Source organism: Orbilia oligospora, assembly GCF_000225545.1.
Source record: "Orbilia oligospora ATCC 24927 unplaced genomic scaffold scaffold00215, whole genome shotgun sequence".
Classification (NCBI taxonomy): domain Eukaryota; kingdom Fungi; phylum Ascomycota; class Orbiliomycetes; order Orbiliales; family Orbiliaceae; genus Orbilia; species Orbilia oligospora.
This window is the reverse complement of record NW_011645772.1, coordinates 613193-638531: the sequence shown is the minus strand read 5'-3', so window position 1 is coordinate 638531 and position 25339 is coordinate 613193. Positions and strand designations below refer to the sequence as shown.

The following is a 25339-nucleotide window of genomic DNA, read 5'->3' as shown; positions in this document are numbered from 1 at the left end:
CAGATCCTGGGGAGAATAAGGTACGGTATGGCTATCATATCGTTTTATAAACATCGCTTTCTGATGAGTTGCTCGTATATATCTTCCCATAGATCCGTGGAGTGCAACACAGATACGGGCGGTACAGGTATAGTTCTTTCGTTCAAACCAAACCCAGTAACCGCTTAACTTGGCGGTTGAGTAATTGAGGGACCGTATGCTGTAGATCGAAGTTTGATTTGTCGAAATGGTTGATCCGTTGTCTCCATAAACTCGTAGAGACAGATGGATATATTATCTTATAAAGCGAATGCTACTGTGTTTTATAAGTTCCCTTGATGTATAAGACTACAAACAATATTAATATAACGGGAAGAGCCTCTTTAATGGCGTTTTTTGTAATTAGTAACTCGGGACATCCTGGCACCGGCTTTGGCCCCTGCATCTGCAATTTTATTCAGCTGTCGAGGAATCCTCCAGAACTGAACCTCGACAGCAGACCGCTCAAGCCTTCGTAGTACCCCTAGCAATTCCTCCCACAAGTCACGGTTTGCAACCAGCCTCCCTTTGCTGGTTACCCATCCCTCCTGAACCCACGTTCTGATCCATCTCGTGATACCGTGAACGACATATTGCGAGTCTGTAGCGATGGTGATTCTTGTACATGCTTCACCACGCCAAGCTCGATGATCCAAGGCGGCAATAACAGCACGGATTTCAGCTCGGTTTGAGGTTTGCAGACTCTCTAGTCCACTCGGACCAGTATCTTCTAATCGGAAGGATACGAAACCCGGATCATTTTTATCCGTTTCGTATTCCTCAGTAGGTCGATAGTAAAATGCACACCCGGCAGCAGCATCCCCCCCACCGTTGTTTAAGCATGCTCCGTCAGTATATATCAGAATATGCTCATGGTCGTACATGCTTCTAAAGCGTCGACAAGGGGTTTCGAGTGAATTGTACCCGACTTCCGCTGGGAATAACGCCGTTGGAGTGGCATCTTGAGGATGTGGTGTAAACTCTTTGATTTCGGGTATGTATACTGTATTCGAGATGACTTGACTATTGGCTATCGTATGACATTTCATGGCGTGGGTTCTGTGGTTGACCTGCAGTGTTTCCGTAGGACGGGGTTTCCCGTACGACTCTGCCGGCTCTGCGAGACGGCGGCCGCCAACAGATGGATTTCCTGGCGAAAAGTTAGTTTATGTTATTGAAGGCGAATCAGCCATTGTTTGTACATACTATACATATGGCCGGACATATTTAGGATTGTCTACGGTGGAGGCGAGATTATGTACATGCGAACCTATATACCTGAAAGGACAGCTGATGGGTATGCATGCAGAAGTATAGGAAGGTCCAACGAAAAGAGTTGGTGAAGACGAGGAAGCCTCGAATGCTGAGAGCTGGATGGAGTTTATCTATCGCCTTGGTGACCCCTCTTGGATTAATTCCGGGGTGGGTTTGGATTCGAAGTGGACCCGAGCATATCAACCAGACTAGTGATAATCAATAAGTGTGTTGACTATGTGGAATTTTAGTCTTGTGTACATACAACGTGGATCATGAGGGTCGTGAGCTGGCTGTCAGTCAGCTAGCGGCTTTATCTCAGAGGTTCACTTTTTTTCAGAGATCGCTAGATAGAAAGTATTTATATACATATTCTGAGTCAGAACTAGAATAGACAGTTACTTTTGTCAATATATATGATGGGAAAGGCTAGATAATATAAACATCTGAATAATAAATACTAGGTAAAAGGTAAGATTGGAGTGTTTTTTATGGACGCTGCATCCTAGAAAGAATGTGAGAGACAACGACACAAAATGCCCAATAACGCCTGTAGCTTCCGCTGTTCAAAACAATTACAAAAACCTCCTCTTATTTTTTCCGAATTTTAAACCCAAGGACCGAATAAGCCTCCCCAGAAAGAGTAAGAAGAGATGGGGGTCGTGAAAAGAAAAAAAAAGGTTCATTATATATCGAAGAAACTCGTATCACACCCGTTAACCTGGTTCGCATTATTCTTTTTAAAAGAGTCCACCCCATCTTCCCTGGACTCTTCCGTTGCTTTCTGGATCCGTTTGGGCCTTTTTACTCTTTTCTAAAGCCATCAAACTTTCCATCTTCTGTAGGGCGAGCTCAAGCAGCTGCTTCCTTTGCTGGAGGTCGACGTGCTTCCTGATCTTGGGGTCTTCTCTGGCGAAGGCCTCAATTTGAGCCTGTGAGAGGTGGCGGCCTAGCCGGTGGTCGAGTTCTCGAGGGAACTATTGACAAGCTATTAGTACTAGATCACAAAGAAGTGATTGGTGCGTGGGGAACATACGTTATAATAAAACTCTGATAGGAGCTCGACATTTAAGAAGAGGACGGCTGTAGATGTCAACTTCTCGGCTACCACGTCCATAAACACTTCTGGACAAGAGTATTTATTGTCCTTGGTAGCACAGCCTTTGCTCTTGACTGCTAACATCCTCATTTTGATGATGTCGGCTCGGTCCCGCAAGAAAGTACCCTCGCGTCCTATTATCATAGATCTCGTTAGTAGATGCTTATTGATAGGTGAATGCGATAAAAAAGTCTGGATATTTACCCTTCTCTAACATTGCTTGGCTAAAACCTAGCGCCTCTGTCCCCTCCTGCATCTCTGGAGCCTTCCCACTCCTGATCTTGTCCACAAAGGCCATAGCACTACTCAATTTCTTCCCCCCAATTTGATCCCTCAATCGTTTATACGAATCCTCGCATGCCTTCAATTCGTCTTTCAATAGCCTTTGGGCGTTTTCACGACTATTTGACCATTCTCTATCATCGACTTCGATCTCAAACTTATATGGCTTGATGCAATTTTCAACTTGATCCGAAGTAGCATAGAACCGCTCATTCAAGATTTGGTTCGTTGAATCTTGAATCGCTTTCTTCGCAAATGGATGATTTCGGAACGTAGAGCTTTCGATCAACTGATCCATTTGCGTAGACAACGAGTTTGCAACCACATTTGTCGCTAACCTTCCAATTCCCAGCTTCGTGAGTGCACTGGAAGAACCATCCAGTTTCCGGTGCCAGTACAACTCATCCGGTTCTACTTTAGCTAGCTCCGATAGGGGATGCTCATCCGAACGGGCCTTCTTAAGATCCGAGATTGGCTTGTTCCAGTAACGCTGTGCCAAGATATCGAGAACTCTTTGGTCAAGTTCTTGTTTTAGTAGCATTCGAACTTGTGGACGGCCAAAAAGCTCGGTGAATTCCTTGAACGAGTGTTTGAACGAGTCGAGAGACTCGGCAAGGTAGGTATCTGCGGTGAGGGGGCGGTCGTTATATTGAACCTTGAACTCATAACTAGCTTCTTCTAATTCTTGGTGGATTGCATCCGATGTGCCTTGTAGAGACTGTGCCATTGTAGCTTCAAGTACTTCCATTAGTTTTCGACGAAGAGAGTATGTACCAACAGTAACACCGGACTCCCCACCAAACTGAGGATGTTGACCAAAGAAGGCGTTCTCGTTCTTTGTAATGGCGTTAAGAACATTGACTTGTCGACTGAAGAGACCACCAGAATGTGGGACTCTGCAGACCACACCAACATATCCTAGGCGGAGGGGGTAGTTCTTGTCCTTAAGAATGCTTGAACCACGGTCAGGGTCTACAAGATCCATTTTCGTAATCACACCAATTGTCCGTTCGCCGCGAGGGTCTACTCTTCGACTTGCACGAAGGGCAGTAGAGTTGGCGAGATCGACGTCGGCGGCGGAAACGGCGAGGATGACATTTGGAGGTTTGATATATTTGTCGCACAGTTGGAAGATTTTAGCTTTGAGTTCGTCGGGCTGGTCGAGGGCCGAGAGTTGGATGTATCCGGGGAGATCTATGAGTGAAAGGTCCGGTACATTCTTGGAGTAAATAGTAAGTCGAATAGGGTCATCAGATACGCAGTCCTTCTCGGGAACAGCCAAGTTGAGATCCGTCAGTGTTCGTTGGATATGGGAGAAATCGGTAATTTTGCCCAAGTTGAGCGTTGGGAATTCACCATATTCCACAGAGGAATCAGGTGTATTGACCAGTGTTAACTCAATTGGCCGTCTTGTAACCATGTTGGCTCCTTTCGGTAAGAATTCATGTCCTACGATCGCTTCCAATACTGAGCTCTTGCCGGAACTCTGGGAGCCGATGACTACAATCGATGGCAGTGTAAGAGCACCAGTTTGGCCAACCCTCTGGAGAATTGTCCGGATTTCGATCATTTTACGAGTGAGAACCATCATCTGGTCGTCCCTCGCGGATTGTTTGTCATCCTCCCCACCGGAGTATCCCAGTACGGCGGCGGTAGCAGCTGCAGTTTTTACAGCATGCTTCTTCGTATTCGGGTCCTCGTCCTCCGGCCCCTTCCCTCCCTTCCCTCCACCTCCACCTTCTCCGCCGGCGGCTCCAGCTCCCGATTTAGACATTGCTTGGTTCACCGATTCCTGCATCTTTGTAAACCAACCCGGCTTCTCTAACCCTTCGATCGAACTCACGACACCCCCAAAAGCTTCCTTCCCAGAGTTGAAAAAACCTGACGCCATTTCCTTGCCATCGTTGAGTATTCCAAGAGTCCAGTTCCCCGCCTGGTGTACCTGATAGTTGACATACGCAAGTCCAGCAATAGTAGCGCCTCCAAATGCCGCAGGTATGCGCACAAACTTAAGAAACAGCCTTGGTAACACCCTTTGGAAGCTTATCGGCCGAACGGCGGTGACTTGTGTGATAGAACGAAAACGTTGTGCGGAGAGAGATTCATGTCGTAATCGGGGGAAAGCTTGGTTCCGTAGAAGGCCGGCGGCATTTGTACGTGGAGCAAGAAGGCTGTAAGGTCGTGAAGAAAGTCGGAGGGACTGGGTAAGACGAATGTGGGGTCTAAGTTGCGGGCCGGTGGCTCGTGAGGCAAGAAGTCGCCCGCTCATGGTGAGGAAATTGCGGCGAGAGGAATTTATTGTGACGGCATGAAGTGTTATTCGGGATGGGGGTATGCTAGCTGAAGGTATTTATGGGTTAGGATTAGAGTATGTGTTTTCGTTGCTCGGTATATTTTTTATGTGAGTTGAAGAAGTGAAGGCGTGGTGGGGTGTGTCGATGCAATTTTTGAAGTTTGAAAGCCAAGTCGAGGTTGATTGGATATGATATCTGGAAGCTGTCTGTCACTGATGTGTTGGCGGCCGGTCCCCACGGGCTCCGGTAGGATGTTCGGGAACCATCTGGGAGATCCCGTGGCTGACATAAGTCAGTCCCCGGGGAAACTGCAGCTCGTCAAAAGGCGCGATCGACTGTGGGTTGCCTTAGCTGAGGAGTGAGTGCTGTGTGACCACTCCAGCTCCTAGTTACCACCACCAACACCACTAACCACAACTGCCACTACTTCAACATCATGAGATCTAACCTCCTATCGACAACCGCAGACGAATCGATTACTTGACGATCAGCCGCCAGCCGACATCTAGCAACCACCGCTTACAATTGCAGTTGACTACAGTCCTTTGCGGTATTATCCGGAGTGATTGCGCCGATATAGGACAAGATCGCGTGATCCAACGGCCGACTCATCCCATTCGCCGTCTGTTTGGGGGGCCTTTTATTAGAGTCCAGAGACCAATTCTGTGATTCGATTTGAAACTCGACATCTCGCTTGGTTCTGGAGACCTTTTCTAACGACTAGTACGACATCTAGTTCGAGATGGTGGGTTCCTTATTATCTAATGCATTTGTCATAGCTTGGTAGCCAAAGCTAATCAGCTACATAGTGTCGCTTCTTGATATACAAAGGCAGGCAGGAGATTCTCCTCGCCCATCTAATCCTCAATCCTACACATTCTATTCTCACACAATCCTATGATTCCAGATTACGGCTCGACACAAGAAGACCTCACAACGGTGATGGGTTTGGCATTGGATACTACACCTCACAGGAACTTGGTAGCGAGCCATGTATATTCACATCCACGACTCCAGCATGGAATTGCACAAACCTCACAAGACTTGCCGAAAAGACGACTTCTTCACTAGTATTCGCTCATGTTAGAGCTACTACCACCGGTCAGCTCTCGGAGAGCAACTGCCACCCCTTTAAATACAATAGCATAATGTTTATGCACAATGGAAACATCGCTTGCTTCCAAAAGATTAAGCGTAATATTGTGCTAGATATCGAAGAGAGATTCTTCCTTGTCGTAGAAGGAAGTACAGATAGCGAATGGGTATGCAGCATTCTTATAATATATACTTCAAGTTACGCAAATGCTAAATATATCGCAATTATAGGCATTCGCACTTTTCCTCGACTCCCTTACTAGGCTTGGTGTCGACCCAGCGACAACTCCACCCAATGGCTTCGGTCATCAGATTCTCCGTCAAGCCATGCTTTCTACTATTAACCGTCTAAACGAATTCGGCCGTGCAGCTGGCATCACCGAACCATCGCTCCTCAATTTTGCTGCAACGGACGGCCATTCCGTTGTTTGCACACGTTACATTAGCTCCCGTACTGACGAAGCCGCAAGTCTATACTTTAGCTCCGGTACCCGCTTCCATGAGTACAAAACCGGGGGGTTTTACCGTATGGAACGACATGATCGTGGGCAAGATCTAATAATGGTTGCAAGCGAGCCGTTGACATTTGAACGTGGTGATTGGGTCACCGTGCCGACGAACTCTATTTTGTCAGTGAATAAACAGACAGTGCTGATTCATCCAATCATCGACGAGTTTTATCAGAGCGATCCAAGTTACTCTAGGAGCACGCAACTAGCAGAGTCGAAGGGGCTTGTGGGTGTTGGGCCAGCAGATCAGCAGGCTGAGGCTGAGGAAGTGCTGTCTAGTAACAGTCTAGAGGAAGAGCCTGTGGTGGTGCTGAGAGCCGAGCAAACAGCCCCTTGAAGGTGTTTCTACCAGTGCTAGGTTGCGAACTTAAGGTCGGGAATGGGTTATGGGGCGGTAAAGACTTGATGTTTGAGGAGTTCTGGCGAAGGATATAGACTGACACATTTGATTTCCATTTTATCTTACCCTACCCATCATATTGACTATCTTTATATTCTTTATTGCCTGCGATATATCATTATTGTCATTTCAGAATATTTTATACAATTACTAGTTATATTACCACACTCGGCAACCGGCTCATGCCAAAGTAATAAAAACATGCTACTCCAAACACCGAAACATCCCCGTCCCAAACTCCTCTGTTATGCAACCATCTTCTCTCGGCACCCCCTCCTCGTTCACTTCACTTAACAAACCTCTAACAAACCTCTTCACCCCTTCCATCTCCACTCCACTAACTTTCACTAACAGAAACCCTCTAACCGACGACGCCGCCCACAGAACTCCATTATTCCTCGCTTCAACTTCAATTCTATTGTGTCTCCTCGAATCATCATCCGTATCCCACCTCTTCTGACCAATCCGTGGTTCATTCGCATATCTAGTTTTGATATACTCTATTAACCTCGTAAATGGCTTCCCACGGATTACTGCAGTAGCAAATATTGTTTGAGAATCCTGTCTTTCTCTTAATGTTTCGTCGCCGCATAACAGTTCTCCGTCGAGGATCATGGCGTCTCGTAACAATAACCTCCCTCTTACGTTTTCACCGTCACTACCACCGTAATCATCACTATTCTTAACCCCAAAAAACTCATTCCTACTCTCAAATCTTTTAAGACTCCAGTGTTCATCTCTAGCTGTTCGTCCTTCCGTGACCCAATCTAGGACGACAAGGGATGAAGTATCGTTTGTTGTATCTTCGAGTTCGAATATTTGATGTTGGACGTAGTTGCTTTCGGCGAAAGGTTGGACTGGGTCTGGGAGAAGGAGGAATGAAGCGCCAGGGTGGATGCGGACCGTCATGCGCTGGATTGTGGGGGGTGATGAAGGATCTTTTTGTTTGAAGATTTTGGTGCTACCTGGGTTTTGTAAAAATACATTGTTAGTATGTATTTTTCTTTAAGACTCTTATGAAATTTGGCCTATATAATCTTGGTAATTTCGAAGATACTCAAATTGCAACTTTAAAGCTTTGAACTTTTGAGGCTATTGTATTCAGCGATTCCACCAAACCCCAGGTGCAGGGTAATTGCGCACGCGACATCAAAGGGTTTAATTTCTATTACATAACCAAAACTACCACCACATCCCAAGTATCCACCAACCTACATACGACAAAGGATAGAAAGGAAGAACAGTAAGTTAAAAAGAGGAAGAAGAAAAAAAACCCACCCTGCGTCTGTAAACACAGCCGTCCTTTACTCTCAACCATAACCCTCAAATTCACCTCATCTCCAGAAACAAGTCCCCCACCATAACTCAGCACAAACACCGTTAACGATTTTGCCCATTGCGACGGCGCAGGCGAGATTAGTTTCAGTGGATATTTGTAGTTTAATTGGTGTAGTGTAAGCTTTGACGGTGGGAGGACTCGCACGTGGATTAAGCCATCACCGGCGGAGATGGAGGACCCTGATGTTGACGGTGGTGGTGTAGGTGCAGTGTTGGTGGATGTCATGGCGGGGTTTTCTCTGGGTCTTTTGTATATCTGGGCGGCGGGAAGGGTTTATATTCAGGAACAGAACATATGTGCATACATGCTTTGTGTGACCGATCTGCAGATGGGCAACACAAAATACGGCTTACCGGATCGTGGATTGTTGGATTTTGGAGTGGGAATTAATGTACGATGCGCATGCATGAAGGGAATGTATTATGATATTTGAGATTCAACATGGGTCTAAAGGGATATATCTATTTAACTTTCTTCGCTGTAGGTGTTTACTGTAAACTCTATTTGCCTGTATAAAAAGGACAGAACGAAGTCAGAAAAAGGAGAGGAAGAAGAAAATACTATATCCGTCGAATCTCCACCCTCGCACGATTATATATCCTGTGCTTCAGCGTAAATTCATCATCAGGCGGGGGTACAATATTTTCTTCCTCTAGTATCTTCGTCGGAGGCTCTACAGTCATAAATGCATAAGTCCCTGCCGTTCTCGTCGTACTCATGAAACCCGGATTGATGGTAACAACTCCATTGACAACCTATCCCAAGACAAAATATTAGCAAGACTTGGCTTATATAACCCTAGCATCCATTGCCAGTATCTCCTAGGATATCGTACCTTAACAGTTCCAGGTAATTTACTGGATAGAATCAACACATCTGGCTTGATATTTCCAGGGAATTCGGCCAGTCGCATCCATTGTAAATCTACCGGGGTGGTATACCCGACCTGCGAGGCTTCAGGCGCGGGGAACAAAGGATAAAAGTGACTCGACGAGATGACGTAGTTGGCCAATCGATGGAATGTATTCATTTCAATCCCCTTTCCTGAAGCTTTGACTTCCTGCATATTGAGGTGGAAAAGAATATCGGCGCTGGAGATTCCAAATTGTATTTCATTGAGGGCGATCATGCAAGGGTTAGTGAGTAATTGAACATTCTAAGTCAAAAGTTAGTAGTCTTCAAGGCTAAGGTTGTATTTTTTTCTTCAATACGACGTACTGGTTGTAATCCCAATAGCTTTCTCTGAAAACGATCCTGCGGGAACGATACGTGTTTGGAAACAGCATCCCTCGTACTTGGCACTAAAAGAACCATACTTTTCGTGATCCTATTAAGCTGTGACGTGATTTTTTCCTTGAACAAGTCTTCAAGGACATATCCTGAGAAGTTATTCATATCAACGGGGAAATCCCCAAGTTTGACTTTTGGATGTTCGGTGTCGATAAACGGACCCGACAAGAATACTGCGTCTGGTTCGGTCTCTACAATCTTGTCGACTAACTCTGTTAATCCTTCAAAATCTAGGTTGTCATCGGTAGTATACGGGCCAGCCGCAATGAAGACATTGAAGTTCCCAGCTGCGAGTTTCCGAAATTCTTCTTCCATGTCGCTAGGTTTAGAGCCGGCGCCAAAGTATGTTGGCGGGGTTAATACCGATTTAACAAGTAATTTATCGGCCGTCGGGTTCATTGCTTTGAAAGCGACAGTCATTCCAGGATAGAATGCATATCCCTTGAGCGCACTAAGGTCCAGCCTAACTCTTCCTCCCTCTCCATCTCCTCGGGATGCCTCGAGCAGTAAACTCGCCTCATTACTCCTTTTTTGCGATTCCATCACGTCGGTAACGATTCTTCCAACAACGACTACTTCTTCGGGTAGCTTCGAGCAGGGGTTGCAGAAGTCCTCGTTTGGTATGTTGTGCTCTTTCTGGATCGCTACTGCGTATTCTTCAATTCGGTCATCGAGAACTTGAGAGCCCGCGACGAGTTTTTGGTACATGGGTTTGTATCCAAAGTTTTTTGCTTGGATCAGGGCCGCAAATTGTACTCTGGACTCATAGCCTGGGTAGCCTGGGAGTGGCAGCTCAGGTATTTCTATGTTAGGATTATAGACTTCCATAACCTTGCCAGGATCTGGGCGGTTGCGGAAGGGTACTGAACTATTTATCAATGCGTTAGCTAGTTTGAAGCTATCAAGTAACGGAAGAGTTTAACGTACGTTATAGCTCCAGGGGTTCTGAATCCTGGTCCAGGACCGACTGGCGACGATCCTACAGCTAGTTTACTTGTCCTTTCAGCAAGCGGTGTTTCATACCCCGCCTTTTCAAGTTTCCGTTTTGCTGCACTGGGTCCTGCCGACCTGGGGGTAGCAGGCGTCAAGCCGTCCAACCTATGTCGAATCCCTATCAGTATATCTATTATACCACCTTATCCTCCCTAAACGAAAGCCGGTTGAGAACAAGATCGTACATATTAAAGACATCGCCAGTGCTCTTTGCCGTCCTCTGCACCCCTCTTGCTGCCGGAGCTTGTGCAGACTTCGATTTGGCCCTCATTTCGATTTCAAATTGTTCGCGCGCATCATCTTTGAAGGTAGTGATATTCTTCAAGTTGAGCTTGATGTCTTCGCCCATTTTCAAACAGTATTCTTCCCATTTGAAGAATAGATCTTCAGCATCGATATTGTATATTCGCAACATATTCTGTAGCTCAGCCATGACTTCATCGGGGAGTTCGCCGAACTTTTCAGCGAGGTCTTCCGGGGACGACATTTTGGCAGCTTTATCTGTGGGGCTTTCGTGGGTCTAATGTATCGGTATGCTGGAGCTGTCTATAATCAATTACGTTAGATATTTAGCTTAAGCAATGGAAATATTGAGGCTGGGACCTACTTGTAAATACAGTTGGCTACCTCAAAATTGGTATTGGTACCGGTTTCGTGGAGCTCGAGAGCTTATGAAGCTGTTGTCGAGAAAGTCGGCCTGTCCTTGTAATAAATACAAACGCGTTTCTGATGTAAAAAGCTGTCGCCAAAAGTTACAATCCATTCAACCACGCGAATCAAATCCACCACCACCGCCACCATATCACTATCACCGCATTGGCTACTCCTACTGCACCTGCATACTAACAACTAGATGTAACGATAAGTTTCAGATCTAATTTACCGAGAGACTTCAAAAATAGTATCAAGCCAGTCGGTTCCCGGCCAATTGCTCCAATGCAGTCGACAAATTTTATAGAACACCAAATCTCGGGTCCGCCGGCCGCTTTCAGGCCGGAAAACCCCTTGGACAAGCTGACCTTGCAGCGCGATCGACCCAGACCCACATAACATCAACGAGCGAAAGGGATGATATAAACCTGTCCTCCGTCCTGTCTGACTTCATCTCCATTTCCATCTTCACATCCCACCACCACCCCGAGTTATTGCCCAACTACAAGTCGGTGCATACATCATTGTCATAGCTCTTGCCACTAGGTTCAAAGACATCGAATAAGCCAAATAACCTTCTCTCCCTCTCGGACGATACGTATCAACCAACATCCCATCTCCCACAATGTCGACAGCAGCCGTCATAGCCCCAGTCCCGGAGGAAGAAGTCCTAGAGACAATGAACGAGAAAACTACTCTCGACGATGCTCCAGCTGCTTCAAAATCATCATCAGCCGCGCAGGTTACCTATACAACCGCAGAATCCGAGCCAACAAATACCAAAACCACCCCCTACGGCGCTCCAGCTGCATCTGCCACCATCCCTTCTCCACCAGATCTTACCCTGGAACAAACAGCTTTATACGCTGAACTTCTGAAGCAATGCAACACCATCACCACTGTTGCCGTCTCCACGGCCAAAGACGCCGAGAAAGTTCCACTCACGGACATCGATCGCATCTTCATGACCAAAGAATGCCTCCTTCGTTACCTTCGTGCCACAAAATGGGTTGTAGCAGATGCTAAGAAGCGTATCGAAGCTACTTTGACTTGGAGACGTGAGTGGGGTCTCGAATCTCATACCCCGGAGTACATTGAGATCGAGAATGAGACTGGTAAACAAATTGTCTTCGGATTCGACAACGAATCCAGACCCTGCTTGTACCTCAACCCTTGCAAGCAGAATACCGAGAAGAGTGACCGTCAGATTCAGCACCTGACATTTATGTTGGAAAGAGTATTGGAGATTGCACCACCAGGTGTTGAAACACTAGCATTGCTCATTGACTTCAAGAGTGCTAGCGCTGGTCAGAATGCTACACCGGGACAAGGGAAACAAGTTATGAGTATTCTTCAGAATCACTACCCGGAAAGATTAGGAAGGGCATTGGTTGTCAACAGTACGTTTTCCAAATGCAATACATCCCACATCTCTATTTTCTAATTTAATCACTAACATGACTGGTTTACCAAAAAATATAGTTCCCTGGTGGGCCAAGGCTTTCCTTAACCTCATCTGGCCATTCATCGACCCCATCACTCGTCCGAAACTCAAGTTCAACGAAGACATGTCGCTTCATGTGCCTAAGTCTCATTTGTTGAAAGATTTCAAGGGTGAGATCGACTTTACATATAACCATGCCGCATACTGGCCAAACTTCATCAAGCTCTGCCAGGAGAAGAGGACGCAATATGAAGAGAGATGGAAGGCCAATGGAAGCCAGATCGGGGAGAGTGAATTTTACTTGAAGGGCGGAGAGAAGTCGAAGCCACTTGCCACAGAAACCGCTGCTGCCCCCGGGCCTTCGGTGGAGAAAGTTACTAAGGAGATAGAAAAAGTGACTATTTAAATAAAGTTTACGTGTATCAATATAGGAGCGGCGGCATTATCCTTATTTTCCCTTTTCACCTGTTACATAGACATCATAGACGGTTATAATACAATGATTTTCTCAAGGGCAATATGCAATCGCTATGCAGGTTTTCTCTCTCTATCTAATACATCATACCGTCTTACAGACGTTGCAAAATTCTTTTTTTAAAAATTCTCCGTACCCTAAACGCCAATATGAACCCCCAGAAGAATAACCAAAAAGTAAAAAGATTTCAAAACGGCTTCGCAACCTTCCTCTCCTCCACAACTCCAGTCCTAGTACTCTTCATCTCCTTCCAATTGATCGGATACATCGGATCCCCCATTTCCGAATCCGCCATAATAACCCCCAACTCATTACTCGCCGTACTCAAATAATAATTACTCTGATCCCCCAAACTGATCACTTTAGCTCTAACGATATCCCCCGGTCTAAAACTATTAAAAATCTTGACCTTATCGACCTCCGTAAGCCTAACATCTTGAACTCGGATCACTCCCTGGAATTCATCGCCGCAGATGTGGTTGTTTACGATGAAGATCGATGCTGTAGCTTGACGAGGGTTGATCCGGGTTATGCGGCAGAGGACGGTGGAGGAGACTTCAGGCAGTAAAGTGGCATTGGTTTCTTCGTCGGTTGTAAGGACCGGTTTTTGGACTGAAATTGTGGGAGGTACAGCTGTAGGTGTGGATGTGGATGTAGATGTAGATGTAGATGTGGTGGTGGTAGTCGTCTGAGGGTTCGTGACCACTTGCCCGACGAGCGAAGCGATGATTTGACCGTTGAAGACGTGGACGCCTTGGCCGGGGATGTAGGCGCTCACGGGGCCCAGAGGCTGGCCGGGGACAACGAGGGAGGTCATAATGATGTTATGTTGGTGATTATCGACGGGAGCATGTTAATGCGACGGGGTTTTATTTTTGGTTGTTGGTGTCGCAAAAAGAGAAGAGCTTTGAATTCGAAGAGTTGGCTCTCTTTTGGGAAAGCAACCACAAAACTTTATTTGGACAGCTTGTGCAACGCGGACAAGGCGATTTTCATAGTATCAAAGTGGAGAGGAAATTTAAAGTTAAAGTCATGTTAGTATCGATGCAGTCGATACCGATTATGTTATGAAGTCTAAGGTAGATCTCGGTCTAGAGCGATGTTACGTTATACAGTGATCGAGTTTGTTATATGCCACTCGAAAAAAAAGATTATAGCATTCTACAAGGCTAAGAGGCGATGATAAGACATCTAGACGCAAGGAGCACTCCTCCCCTTCGAAGAAAATTATTATTCCAAATCAGAGTTTCTCGTTGTGTCCCGTCCTTTCCATCTTTGGGGATCCGAGAAATCGAGTAGGGTTCCCATGAAAGGGGTAACCAAGGGGAGAAAGGGGAAGAGAGGTGTATCGTACATCATCAAGTTAAAAGATGTAAAATGTAATGAAAATAGAGAAGAAGAAAGGGGTTATGAAATAAGATATAATAATGGAAAAAAAAAAGGGTGCAGGAGTAATGGGGCAAAGTGCATGCTAAGGTATGTTATTAAGAATGGTTATAAGATAAGCACAAATGAAAATCAAAAAGGTAAAAGAAAAATATGCAAATGGCGAGGAGATGCTCTGTACAAGGCCAAAGAAAAGGGAGGACATAGGGAAGCAACAACCTAACACAAAAACGGTGGGGGGTTGAAGTAAGCACGCAAGTCAAGGGTATCTCCCAAGAGTCGCTTCTGTAAACTTAAATAATAATGATGAGGGGCAAAGATGTACAAGGAAAGGTATGGATATGAACTCAAGGGAAGTCGGGGCCGAGGTGGTGCATGCAGACGCCAAAGAAACACAGACAAAGGAAGACGGGGAATGCTGGGGGGGCTCGAGTGAGCTATGTGATAACGAGATCGAGGAGTTCGTTGGGTTTTAAAAGGGTAAAATCGCAAAACTAAAAATGATAATCGGGGTATAACAAACTGTCGCACATGAAGAATCGTGAACAATATGGGGCCGGGATTGGTGACCGATCCAGCTGTTAAAGTGCGATTTAACATCCAGGGCGGCCTTTCACCCAAGTAATAGTAAGTGAAATAGTGAATTTAGGCGATACAGGATCTCACAACTAAAGGCGATTGTTAGCGATGAGCCCTTTTATTGATGGAGCGGGGTCAGTATCTTACCCTTGAGAATGTTGGTTAGCTCCTGGTCGTTCTCGCAAGCACATGCAAGGACCCCACCCTCAATGAGGCGAAGATTTACACCTACGGCCGCTGTTAGTTCAACATAGCTAAATCAAATCCAGCAAACAATTGGCTTACTATTAGGCAGCTCTTGTTCATCGATATCCGGGACCATAGCGGCCATGACTTCATTTTTGATATTATACTTTCCGGTTTGTGGGGAGTTCTATGCCGACAGTTAGTATCCCGATACAGATAACAAAACAATGTATGTATTTGACAAACCTCATCAGCGCTAAGGGTGAGGTACAGCCATGTGTCCGAGTCGATTCTAAGATATCGTCGCTTCCAAAACATGGTATTGGGCAATTGAACATTTACCCAGCCTGTCAAAAGGACCTTCTTTTCGATTGGGGCTGGTGGTGGAGGCGGTGGTGGAGGTGGGGCCACAGAGACTGGTGTAGTTGTGGGAGGGGTGATCGGCGTGATCGGTGTAATCGGGCTAGCCGTCTTTTTTGCTTTTGAAGATGACATCCGCCGGAGCAAAGGTGATATCTTGCTCTTTGGGCTGCCATCAGCAGTTTTAGGTGGGATATCTTCCTTTTTAGGTGCAACCGTTGGTGGTTCTGCGATAGTGGTGATATTAAGGCTGCTAACTGAAGCAATAGATGCCTTTCTAGGTGGAACAATACTAATTTCTCCGAATGAACCCGCTCTCGCCTTGGCCGGCGACCAGGTACCTGTCGGAAGGCCCTGCAACTTGCCATTGAGCTCGTCAGAGGTCTTCTTGTTCAACAGGAAAGGTGAATCTATTCTCTGGCGAGGAGTCCCTGAAAACGCAAGAATGTGTTAATGACATCAACATAGACTTCGATGAACAGAACAAAAAAAAAAAAAAAAAAGTGCTTGGAATATATCCAAATGGGCTTACCAGGGGAGACCAACGGTGAAAGATTAGGGGAACTAGTACTAGTCTTCAGACTGTTGGTACGAACGGGCGCGAACTGTGGGGTTGGAGAGGAAGGACGTGAGCGTTGTGGAGGCATCACTGGCGGGGAAGCAGCGGCTGGTTTATCTTTGGAAAGCATTTCAAGTGCCTTGATTCTTTGCGAAACACTACTAGAAACGCTGACTTTCCGAGACGATGCTACTAAAACTGGCTTTTTGTCTGGGTTATTCATGAAGGGAGCCGAGACCGACCGTGCAGTCTCAATGACGGGGACTTCGGTCGACGGGAGCCGATTATGGGATTTTGGCAACGTTTGGTTGTCAATATAATCGGTAGGGGTTTTCGGGTGGAGCATATTTAAATGTAAGAGTGGAGATCGAGGTGGAGTGTCATCTCTTTTGGGTTCCTCCTTTACTTCGATAATTCTCGAGATTATTTCGGGTTGAGGATTTTCCTTTGTTTTTGGTGATTCAGGGGGTGCGGATTTAGGAGTTGGGAGGAGAAGGGTAGGAGGTGGAGGGTGAAGTCGGGTAGTGATACGGTCCTCTCCGTCATCCGTAATGGTATTGCTTTCGATGGACTCGCCATTGAGGTCGGAGACACCGTATGAGGACTCGGATTCCTTATCAAGATCATCGGAGAAGCTCTTCTGGGAGTCGTGCTCGGTTGAAGTACTAGGTGCCTGCGTGGGGGAAGGCAGCGTGTTTTCAACGGGCGTAGGCTCAGAAGTTGCCGTATATGTACCCTGTGTTGGGGTATCAGGAACGGAACTAGTGAGAGACGTAGGTTCGGAAGGGGTGACAGAGGAAGATGAGGATGTTGGAGGCGATCCGGCCTCGGTGAGCGTGGCAGACATCTCGTCGGGTGAGCTCGCGTGGGGAGTGGAGCCGATCTGAGTGGTGGCAGGAGGATGAGGGCTCGTGGAAATTGGCGTGGTTCTAGCCTTTGATGATTTTGATTTGGACCTTGATCTCGATACGGATCGGGTTGATTTTGTTGATTTTGTTGACCCTGAACGGGAGGGTTTCGAAGTTGAAGATGAAGAAGTGGGAACGATGGTGGTGATGTTTTTCGGAGTAGCTTCCGCTGCGTCTTGCTGTTGCTGATGCTGTTGCTCCTCCGCTCCTGGCTGATGATGAGGAGTCGTCCCTACTGCCGGTATTCCTGCTCCTGTTACTGATGTTGCCGCTAGCGCCTTCTTCCTCAATTCCAAAGCCTTCATCAACCTCGCCTTTTCAGGAGAAATTCCAGAAGAAGAGGCAGAGGCTGCAGCTGCTGCAGGAGCTGCACCAATGGGGTTTGCGAGGTAGAAGGCAGCAGCGGAATGGCTGCTGGTACTCAGGGCACTTTTAATGGATGTGAACGAGGGCGTAGGGGATAAAGGTGCAGAAGGGAAAGGGTTTGATGGCGTGGTTGTGTTGTTTGCGCTAGCAAATTGTAGGGGTGGTGGGGGGCCGGGGTGGTGGAGAGAGCCCTTTCTCTTACTGGCTACCGCACCAGTAGCCTCGAACGGTGCTTGAAATTGAAACTGCAATTTCGAGTGATTCGAGCTTTGACTCCCCGACCTGGCTTTCCTTGTGGGAATTCGAGCCGGAAGGTGGACGTTTTTTGGTACCGATGCCGTAGGGCCCGATTTCGACGTCTCCTTATCCCCAATCGCCGGCCCGGACCCTGTCGACGACGATGTATGCGGCCGTTTGTGCCAATCCGCGGATGGACGCGGCCCCAGTTTCACTTTCGGGGCGTACTTTAATGCTAGTTCTGCATATATGTCTTCTGCAGTCGGCCTTCCTGTCGTTGAAGATGTAGATTTCCGTGGCGGCCCGCCGTCCTCTCGTTCTCTTATTAACGAGTCCGTTCGAGTCAATCCCAGCTCGTCCACCGTGTCCAGAACATGGAAATCCTCTACTTCTTGCTCGACTTTGATAGGTTCGGGCGCTGATATTTCCACCTCAATTGGCGCTCTTTTCCCATCGCTAGATACACCCGGATCATGCGTAGTAACAATAACTTGCAAGCCCTGCTGGTTTTCTACAACCTTAGACGTCGTGGTCGGCTCCGGTTTAGGTTCGGCTCCCAGCGTCTCAAACCCTTCCTCGGACGTCTCTTGGATATCAGTCAGCCGTCTTTGGCGTAGTGAACTAGAGGATGACGATATCGAGGCTGTTGCCGTGTGCGTCGAACAGGCCGTTGTGAGGGCTGCATCTGTAAGTTCTTTGTACGACTTTAAAGATACCGTAACGTCGCAGGGTGAGAATCGTTCGACCACGGATTGAAAGTGTACTTGCGATCGAGCTGCATTTAAAGTTAGTTTTCTTGTTTTATCTCTCTGTATGTTTGCAAATCCGATATGTTTTTAGTCGTAAAGTTCACTTGAAGCTTTTTCCAATTGAACTTTTGATAATCGAATATCTATATCTATATCTGAATATGTAGTATATACTTAAATATATACTTAAGTATATTTTAAAAAAAGGACATCGAAGTCAGATATATCTTACCTTTCAGTACTCGACTTGTATTATCCGGTACCAGTTTGATCAGTATGTTCCTCCGGCGATATCGAATAAATCCATATATTGGTGAATCGTCCGGCTCGCTCGATATCAGCTCCCTCATGTCCTTCACGGCGGACGCTCCCTTCCCCAGCAGCACAATATCATCTCGAGTTTCATATTTTAATAAGAACCTATTTCCATAAGCGCATCCGGAAAGTTAGTAGCTAGTCTTTTTGGAACATCAACACAACGGGCGACTTTTCGATTTCTCCTCCCTTTGATCCGTCGTCCAGAGGCGCCGGGATTCGAGAGCATCAAACCGGATCGGATAGCAGAGAGGAAGCAGGGGAAACGGCATACCATCCTGGTTCTGAACATGCATAATCGAAGGCCTCCTTCAATGCCTGCGCATCCAGCCCATTCAGCGCCATGAGGCAGTCATTCAGAGGTGGATGTCAAGCTGTTTGTCCAGCGGGAGGTTTTTTTGTCGATGAGTTGGGGAAGTCAGAACACTTTCTCGGCTGTCCGAATATGGCTGCGCTACTGCTGAGTGGGCCGGCTCCAAGCTGGTGATGATGAGAACAAAAAGGGAACCCGAGTCGAGTTGAGACCAAAAACACTTCAATCCAGCTCCTGTTTCGTGCGGAACAAAAAAATGTGAAGGAGAGGGGATAAGTTCGAGGGGTTTGGAATTCGAATGAGGATGTCGACGTAACTGCGTAATCTTCGTTAAATTTTGTTTAAAACCGGTTAAGCTGTGCCTTTGCGACTATCGATTATTTTTGTTTTTTCTTTTCTTTTCTTCTATTCTTTTTTTTATGTTTTTTTATTTTATTTTTCCGTACTCTTTTTAAAAAATATCCTTCTCTGTTGGCATATGCACCTGCAACGTTCGAGAGTCGAATTGGAAAAGGGAGAAGAAAGGAATGCCAGGAGGTGGTTGCCCCAATCGCATGCGAGAATGTCGGCGCTTTAGGTTGGAATCACGAGAAAAAAGGGCGGAGAAAAATCTTATAACTTAAAACGAGCAGAGAGGGGAGACAAGTCAGGTCAAGTCAAGTCAAGTCAGGTCAAGCCGACTGTGAGTAGCGCCCACTGTCACCCACCCACCCAGAGCCAGACAGGGCGGGAACGTCACCCAGGCTCCAGGTCCTCTCGTCCTGAATTACTTAACTATCAGTCAAGCAATCCAAACGGCGCGTGTGAAAAGGTCCTCCAGCCCCTTTAGCAGGAGGGTCCCTGGTAATCGATATGCAGGGGGGATCTTTGGTCCCCGTCGACAGATAAGAAAAACGGCGGCAGCGTTGGTTGGTCGGTTGGTCGGTTGGCCGGTTGGTTGGTTGGTGGTGGTCAATGCGATGGGTAAGTTAAACTTGTACGTCAGGTAAGTACTTCGTAGGTAGTTCATGTACCGATTATCTGGAACGTAGGTCAGTCAATAAGAGTATATATTACCTATTACCTAGGTAAGTAGGTACCTACCCTTACTCACTTGGAAGTCATCCAGTCGGATATATATAAACTCCATTCCCCCAGTTAAGTCACCTTAATATAGTCCCGGAAGCTTTAGTTTGTATGTAAGTAGGTAGTACCACCTGCGTAAGAAGCAAAAGTTTGCGACCAGTTCCATGCATCCCAGGTGCTTCATCCGATTCGTAAGTTAGCCGGGTCCTCAATTCAAGATCTTGTAATATCGGAAACCGCCATCGTGGTCACCCAATTAATCGTCTCTATCGATGAGTGAAAGTACTAGGCTGAACCAACGGTAATTACTAATTACAATACACTACAATCTTAGAGGAGAGGAAATTAAGAGAGCTCGGGTCATGATATCATATTTTATTTGATTACAATAGTTGCTTGGTTCTATTGAACAACAACAATACAATGACATGACTTGGAATTGACAAGATCCAACTGGAACCAGAACTAGTACCAAAGCTATCCCGGCCTGTGACTTTTAACATTGCATCCCGCGATACCCCTCCGGTCTGGCCAGTCCAGTCCTGTACATGTATGTACTTAAGTACTTACTATCGTGTGCGAGCAAACTAAGTTAAAAACGTGATTGATCGATGCAATGGAAGTGCACCCGTAACAACGGCTCTCGCTGCAGATTCCTTGCCTGGACACCTGCATGCTCATGCTTGCGCTTGATCATATCTTTATAAAAAATAAAAAATAAAAAATAAAAAATAAAAAATAAAAAATATGAAAAAGCACTAAATTCTCCCCCCTGAAAATGTTCCCGCGCCACAATGGGAATTCGCAAACATATCGCAAGCCGGGTCCCTTAACTAACGTTTTTAGCAAACCTTCCAAAGCATACTCATCCAACCAGTCAGCGAAATGCTGTGTGCTGCATGCAGCGACGACATGGCTCTCTCCCAAGATGCAGATTCCAAAACACTTCACAGCACACGTGCGTATGGAATCGTACAGAATAAGCACACGAGGGGGGGTTCCGCTCTACTGGAACTTGAACCCGAAAGTTGGTTAGCATCATGCACAGTTTCGTAAGCCCGAGCAAGCTAAACTCTGATCGAGCCCTTTGAGAAATCCGCCATCATTCGAATAGGTATGACAACTGTGAAAACAGTTGCCACTCGGGTCCGAGCTGCCATATCGTGGTTCCTGCAGGGTTCTCCACAATTATAGCATCATGAATGCGAAGATCTTTCTCCTAGAAGAATCCTATCGTAGATATCAATTGTCAAAGTGATGCCAGTATCGTGTCAATTGCATTGCCCTAGCTTTCATACATGTACACTGCAATTTTTTTTCCTTCTCTTTCCCCCCTCGTTTAGGGAGAGGTTGGATGTGCGTTATTAATGTCTCTCCCCCCTTAGATTTGTAAGGCCTTATCCATGAGGGTATATGCACCCGTTCCTACCGGCTGAATGGTAGTAGCTGCATCTAGTTATCCCGCCAGAGAGCTTCAGCCATTAATTCATGTGCAAGCACGAGCGTCGCTCGGACTGTCCACTACGATACATACGTATGCCCATGGACTCCAAACTGCGAAAAAAATTCTATATAGCCGAATCAAACCTGTTTCCCCCCGCCATGCTCAAATCACAGTCCGATGTGGGGAAAATTCGAAAAGCTTGGGCTGTTTTGTAATATAAATTAATATATTTCTATCGATACCGCAATTAAATAGCAGTTGGTCTTTATTACTCTGTCTGGGGTCCCTGAGTTTTTTGATCCAGCATGAACACCTGACACGGGCTTAATTAGCCTAATCATCCAGCTATTCCACACCCCAAACAAAACAAAAAAAAAGATCCTGGATAGTACTTACTTAATTATGAGTTAACGAGAAAAAAACGGGAACCCGAAACAGAGCTGCCGCAACACATGGTGGTCGTCTCCAGACTTTTGTAAAACTGGGTAATTGAACAGTTGGCGAGACGGTTGCTGCGCAGTTAATATCAATCGTCCCGGGATGTTGGGACTCGGTTGCCTTGCCTTAAGCTGGAGCATCAGAATCCAGAAGCTCCGTAGGATCTCAAAGGAAACACGCATCGGGCAGGTCAATTGCCCATTGTTATAAAAAAAAACACCATAGCTTAGTGTGTATAAGCATAGCTTAGCTTAGGTGTTACTCGGTATGCATGAGAGTCCCTGTTGTATTCCATAAATACACGCCTGTCACGCTAGCTGCGCTTCTCGGTGGAGAATTTCCGACGCCTTGGAGGGCCGAGGCTTCTATGGATTACGGATTCTGAAACGCCGTAAAAGCACGTATCGATTGTCATGCCGTTTTCAAATTTAGAAGCGGGAAGCTGGTACAGCATGGTGGGGACCCGTTAGCTGTGAAAGGCAAGTCCTGCCATGCAGCTTGTCATGGCGGCCACAGCTCAGAAGCTTGTGCTTGTCAATTTGTAAGTAAGCAAGTATTCATGACTGGAATTTTCTCCAGATCTGGAGCCATCGCCTTCTAAACTTCTTGACTCCAAGAGTTTGTTCTTTTGCTTTTTCAATTTGCCGAAGATCTGAGTGGCGTTTGGAATTTAAGCGGCGTCAGAGTGGGCTTGGTATATACTTAGTTATAAAATTTATAAAACCATAGGATGCATATGCATACGGACCAGACATCGATATCATACTAGTCTCAGTGACCTTCTTGTAGGTATGCTTCATATTGAGATTCTGCAAACCACCCGCCATGTCGTTGCATGCGCAGCACAAGACTACCGCCATGTAATATATTGGATGCAGATACCCATTTTATTGTTAAGGAGAGAAACCTCCCCCCCCCCAAAAAAAAAAAAAAAAAAGACTTTACAAATTTATCTCTCACACTTAAATATTATCTCGTAAACTAGAATAAATGCTGCTGCGCAACGAGATAACTTAAATACTCGCCAACCTAGCGTACAGGATCCTAGGAAAGCCCAAGGCTATCGTCATATGGGGCTCCGGCTTTAATTGCAGTTCTAAAGGGTAATCGGCTTTACAATTACTAAAGACAGTGTGTGTATAGACATGAAACTATAAGTGTGTATATAACATAAAAAAAAGGAAAAAAGGAATCCCGGCGCATTAGTGTAATTCATAAATCTGAGGTGGGTTTTGAGACCCCGACTCCCTACTAACATTCCATCGCTCCGATCCATTACCTGGCAGCTCCCATGGAGCAAAAGCATGCCTGGGATTTAGGTGTGCTTGTGGATATCGATATTGTTGCTGGTGGTTGGGGGAACTGCTCTTTGGGGATACGGGTATCAATGATGGTGTTGGCATTGATGGTAATAAGACCATCCTCTTTTTTCTGCGCCAAACTAGAAACAAAATAATGAGTAGAACCACGGTACCTGCTCCAGCCGCAATACCTGCTATTGCCCCAGTCGAGATTCCTGCCCCCGTTTTTGATGTAGGTGAAGATGCGGAGGAACTCTCTGAAGGAGGAGATTGCGTAGTCTCAAAGGGGACAACCTTCCAGGTGGAGTTCCAGCTCTGTATCCATATATCGTCTCTCGAGGTAGGCGCGTCTAGGCTTATATCTGTCTTACTAATACTTCGAATATCTGGACTGGTATAGGATGGCCCAGGCGCCTGAGCGATCCAGAATTTGCGGGTTTCATAAGACTGAGCGATAAAGGCCGCTTGGTAGAATGCTCTCCCCAGAATAGCTCCGTCACCGGACTCGGTGTCAAGTATGGCACCCATACAAGGAAAGTAGGCTTGAGTAGTCGTGACGAGTGGAGCCGTCAGGTTGAGATCGAGAAGTGCAAAAGGTATCTTGATTGTGAAATTCTGAGAAGCTGAAACCCGAAAATCAAAGGAGAGGTAGGACGAAGACGTGACTATTCCCTGATACAGCGGGTTACTTGTTTCCCAGAAATAGAAACCCGTAGTTCTGTCGAATGTCACAGGCAATTCTTCGGCAATAGCATCGCAGGTTTCCTGAGGGAGCACTAGATAAGGCAAGGCTGACTCCAATTCTACCCTTAGAACCTTATCCTTCCCATTCGACAAAGGATTGACCAAAAGGTTTGATTTTTTTTGGTAAGAAAAAGGTGATTTTCCTATTGCTGTATCGATATTCATGCCTATTAGATCCATTTTCTTTACAGCGTTGGAGTCTGCATCAAAACGCTCAATTGGCCCAGAGATTCGAGATCTATCATAACCCCCCCAAACCAGTGAAGGAAGCTGATTGAGTTTTGCGGATGGATAATGCATTCCCCACGACCGTGATGCGATCACACCGGTCTTAGCGAGATTGTTTAGAGGTATAACTGGACGATAAGATCCGAAGACTGCACAGGAGAAAAATAAATTGTAAGCTGATCTGGCAATATGCATAAGTAAGTTCAATCTAGTGGTTGAAATATATCTCACCATGTGCATCATCTACAGCTCCCAAGGTCAAGAATCCGTTGCTCATGCCGACTTCTTTCCTCCCGTAGAATAGAGATACACTTTCTACCCGTGAAATAGACGCATTTGCAATAGTGACACGAGAAAAGCCATTCCCGACTTTGATTTGGGCAAATTGCCCATAGTTTTGTCCTTCAGCATCAAAGAGCGACCCATAGGGTATTGTGTCTACTCCTTTCGCGTTGAATCCGATAGTATTCGGATAAGTGCTTGTGTCTGATTCATAGTTGTAAAGACCGCCCTTTTTAGATACACAATCCGGGATATCCTCGCAGACAGTAGTAGATAGGATTGTAGGGGCCCACTGGCTTCCTGGGAAAAGGTTGACAATTTGTTCATTGCTGCCGATGGCCACAGGGACTGTATACCATGGACCGTCGTATCCGAAAGACTTGCTCGTATCAAATGGCATTTCAAGGTAAAGGGCGCCATGAACATTTATGAAGTACAGACTCCACAGTAGAGTCCATAATGGCATAGGAAACACAAGGAAATAGAATTGGGACTTGAACATCTAGATGGAAGTCAAGATGCGCAAATGAAGTATCGAAGTAGATGCGTGGCACGCAACCCGATATACCGGTGGCAGAGAGCATCCAGTAAATAACTATTAGCTCTAAGTATAAATTATAGACACGGCACGCATCAAAAATATGAGAATCGAATTAGGAGCTAACTAGAGGCGTACAAACTATTGAGGAGAAATAGGAAGCCCGAAGGGGGGTGACCGTTATTAATTATTCTACAG

General features: G+C 46.1%; 9 protein-coding genes across 9 annotated transcripts; 2 read left to right on the top strand and 7 right to left on the bottom strand.

Moving 5' to 3' along the window:
* Window positions 1–362: 362 nt before the first annotated feature.
* Window positions 363–1243, bottom strand: AOL_s00215g192 (uncharacterized protein; the record flags this gene model as incomplete). Its single annotated transcript, XM_011129394.1, has 2 exons — window positions 363–1168; window positions 1225–1243. 2 exons carry the CDS (start codon window positions 1241–1243, stop codon window positions 363–365), a joined length of 825 nt encoding a protein of 274 aa, XP_011127696.1.
* Window positions 1244–2012: 769 nt separating this feature from the next.
* AOL_s00215g191 (uncharacterized protein) lies at window positions 2013–4922 on the bottom strand (the record flags this gene model as incomplete). Its single annotated transcript, XM_011129393.1, has 3 exons — window positions 2013–2249; window positions 2309–2505; window positions 2576–4922. 3 exons carry the CDS (start codon window positions 4920–4922, stop codon window positions 2013–2015), a joined length of 2781 nt encoding a protein of 926 aa, XP_011127695.1.
* Window positions 4923–5689: 767 nt separating this feature from the next.
* AOL_s00215g190 (uncharacterized protein) lies at window positions 5690–6888 on the top strand (the record flags this gene model as incomplete). The annotated part of the gene is made up of 3 exons (XM_011129392.1): window positions 5690–5692; window positions 5757–6209; window positions 6274–6888. The coding sequence occupies 3 exons, from the start codon at window positions 5690–5692 to the stop codon at window positions 6886–6888; spliced, it is 1071 nt and encodes a 356-aa protein (XP_011127694.1).
* Window positions 6889–7155: 267 nt separating this feature from the next.
* AOL_s00215g189 (uncharacterized protein) lies at window positions 7156–8515 on the bottom strand (the record flags this gene model as incomplete). The annotated part of the gene is made up of 2 exons (XM_011129391.1): window positions 7156–7916; window positions 8230–8515. 2 exons carry the CDS (start codon window positions 8513–8515, stop codon window positions 7156–7158), a joined length of 1047 nt encoding a protein of 348 aa, XP_011127693.1.
* Window positions 8516–8850: 335 nt separating this feature from the next.
* On the bottom strand, window positions 8851–11060 carry AOL_s00215g188 (uncharacterized protein; the record flags this gene model as incomplete). The annotated part of the gene is made up of 5 exons (XM_011129390.1): window positions 8851–9045; window positions 9126–9446; window positions 9509–10448; window positions 10508–10678; window positions 10759–11060. The coding sequence occupies 5 exons, from the start codon at window positions 11058–11060 to the stop codon at window positions 8851–8853; spliced, it is 1929 nt and encodes a 642-aa protein (XP_011127692.1).
* A 789-nt stretch (window positions 11061–11849) lies between these two features.
* AOL_s00215g187 (uncharacterized protein) lies at window positions 11850–13074 on the top strand (the record flags this gene model as incomplete). Its single annotated transcript, XM_011129389.1, has 2 exons — window positions 11850–12624; window positions 12707–13074. 2 exons carry the CDS (start codon window positions 11850–11852, stop codon window positions 13072–13074), a joined length of 1143 nt encoding a protein of 380 aa, XP_011127691.1.
* Window positions 13075–13330: 256 nt separating this feature from the next.
* AOL_s00215g186 (uncharacterized protein) lies at window positions 13331–13960 on the bottom strand (the record flags this gene model as incomplete). Its single annotated transcript, XM_011129388.1, has 1 exon — window positions 13331–13960. One exon carries the CDS (start codon window positions 13958–13960, stop codon window positions 13331–13333), a length of 630 nt encoding a protein of 209 aa, XP_011127690.1.
* A 1214-nt stretch (window positions 13961–15174) lies between these two features.
* AOL_s00215g185 (uncharacterized protein) lies at window positions 15175–19133 on the bottom strand (the record flags this gene model as incomplete). The annotated part of the gene is made up of 7 exons (XM_011129387.1): window positions 15175–15197; window positions 15256–15336; window positions 15394–15481; window positions 15541–16085; window positions 16187–18499; window positions 18706–18893; window positions 19063–19133. 7 exons carry the CDS (start codon window positions 19131–19133, stop codon window positions 15175–15177), a joined length of 3309 nt encoding a protein of 1102 aa, XP_011127689.1.
* Window positions 19134–23250: 4117 nt separating this feature from the next.
* AOL_s00215g184 (uncharacterized protein) lies at window positions 23251–25105 on the bottom strand (the record flags this gene model as incomplete). The annotated part of the gene is made up of 2 exons (XM_011129386.1): window positions 23251–24470; window positions 24553–25105. The coding sequence occupies 2 exons, from the start codon at window positions 25103–25105 to the stop codon at window positions 23251–23253; spliced, it is 1773 nt and encodes a 590-aa protein (XP_011127688.1).
* Between the last annotated feature and the right edge of the window lie 234 nt (window positions 25106–25339).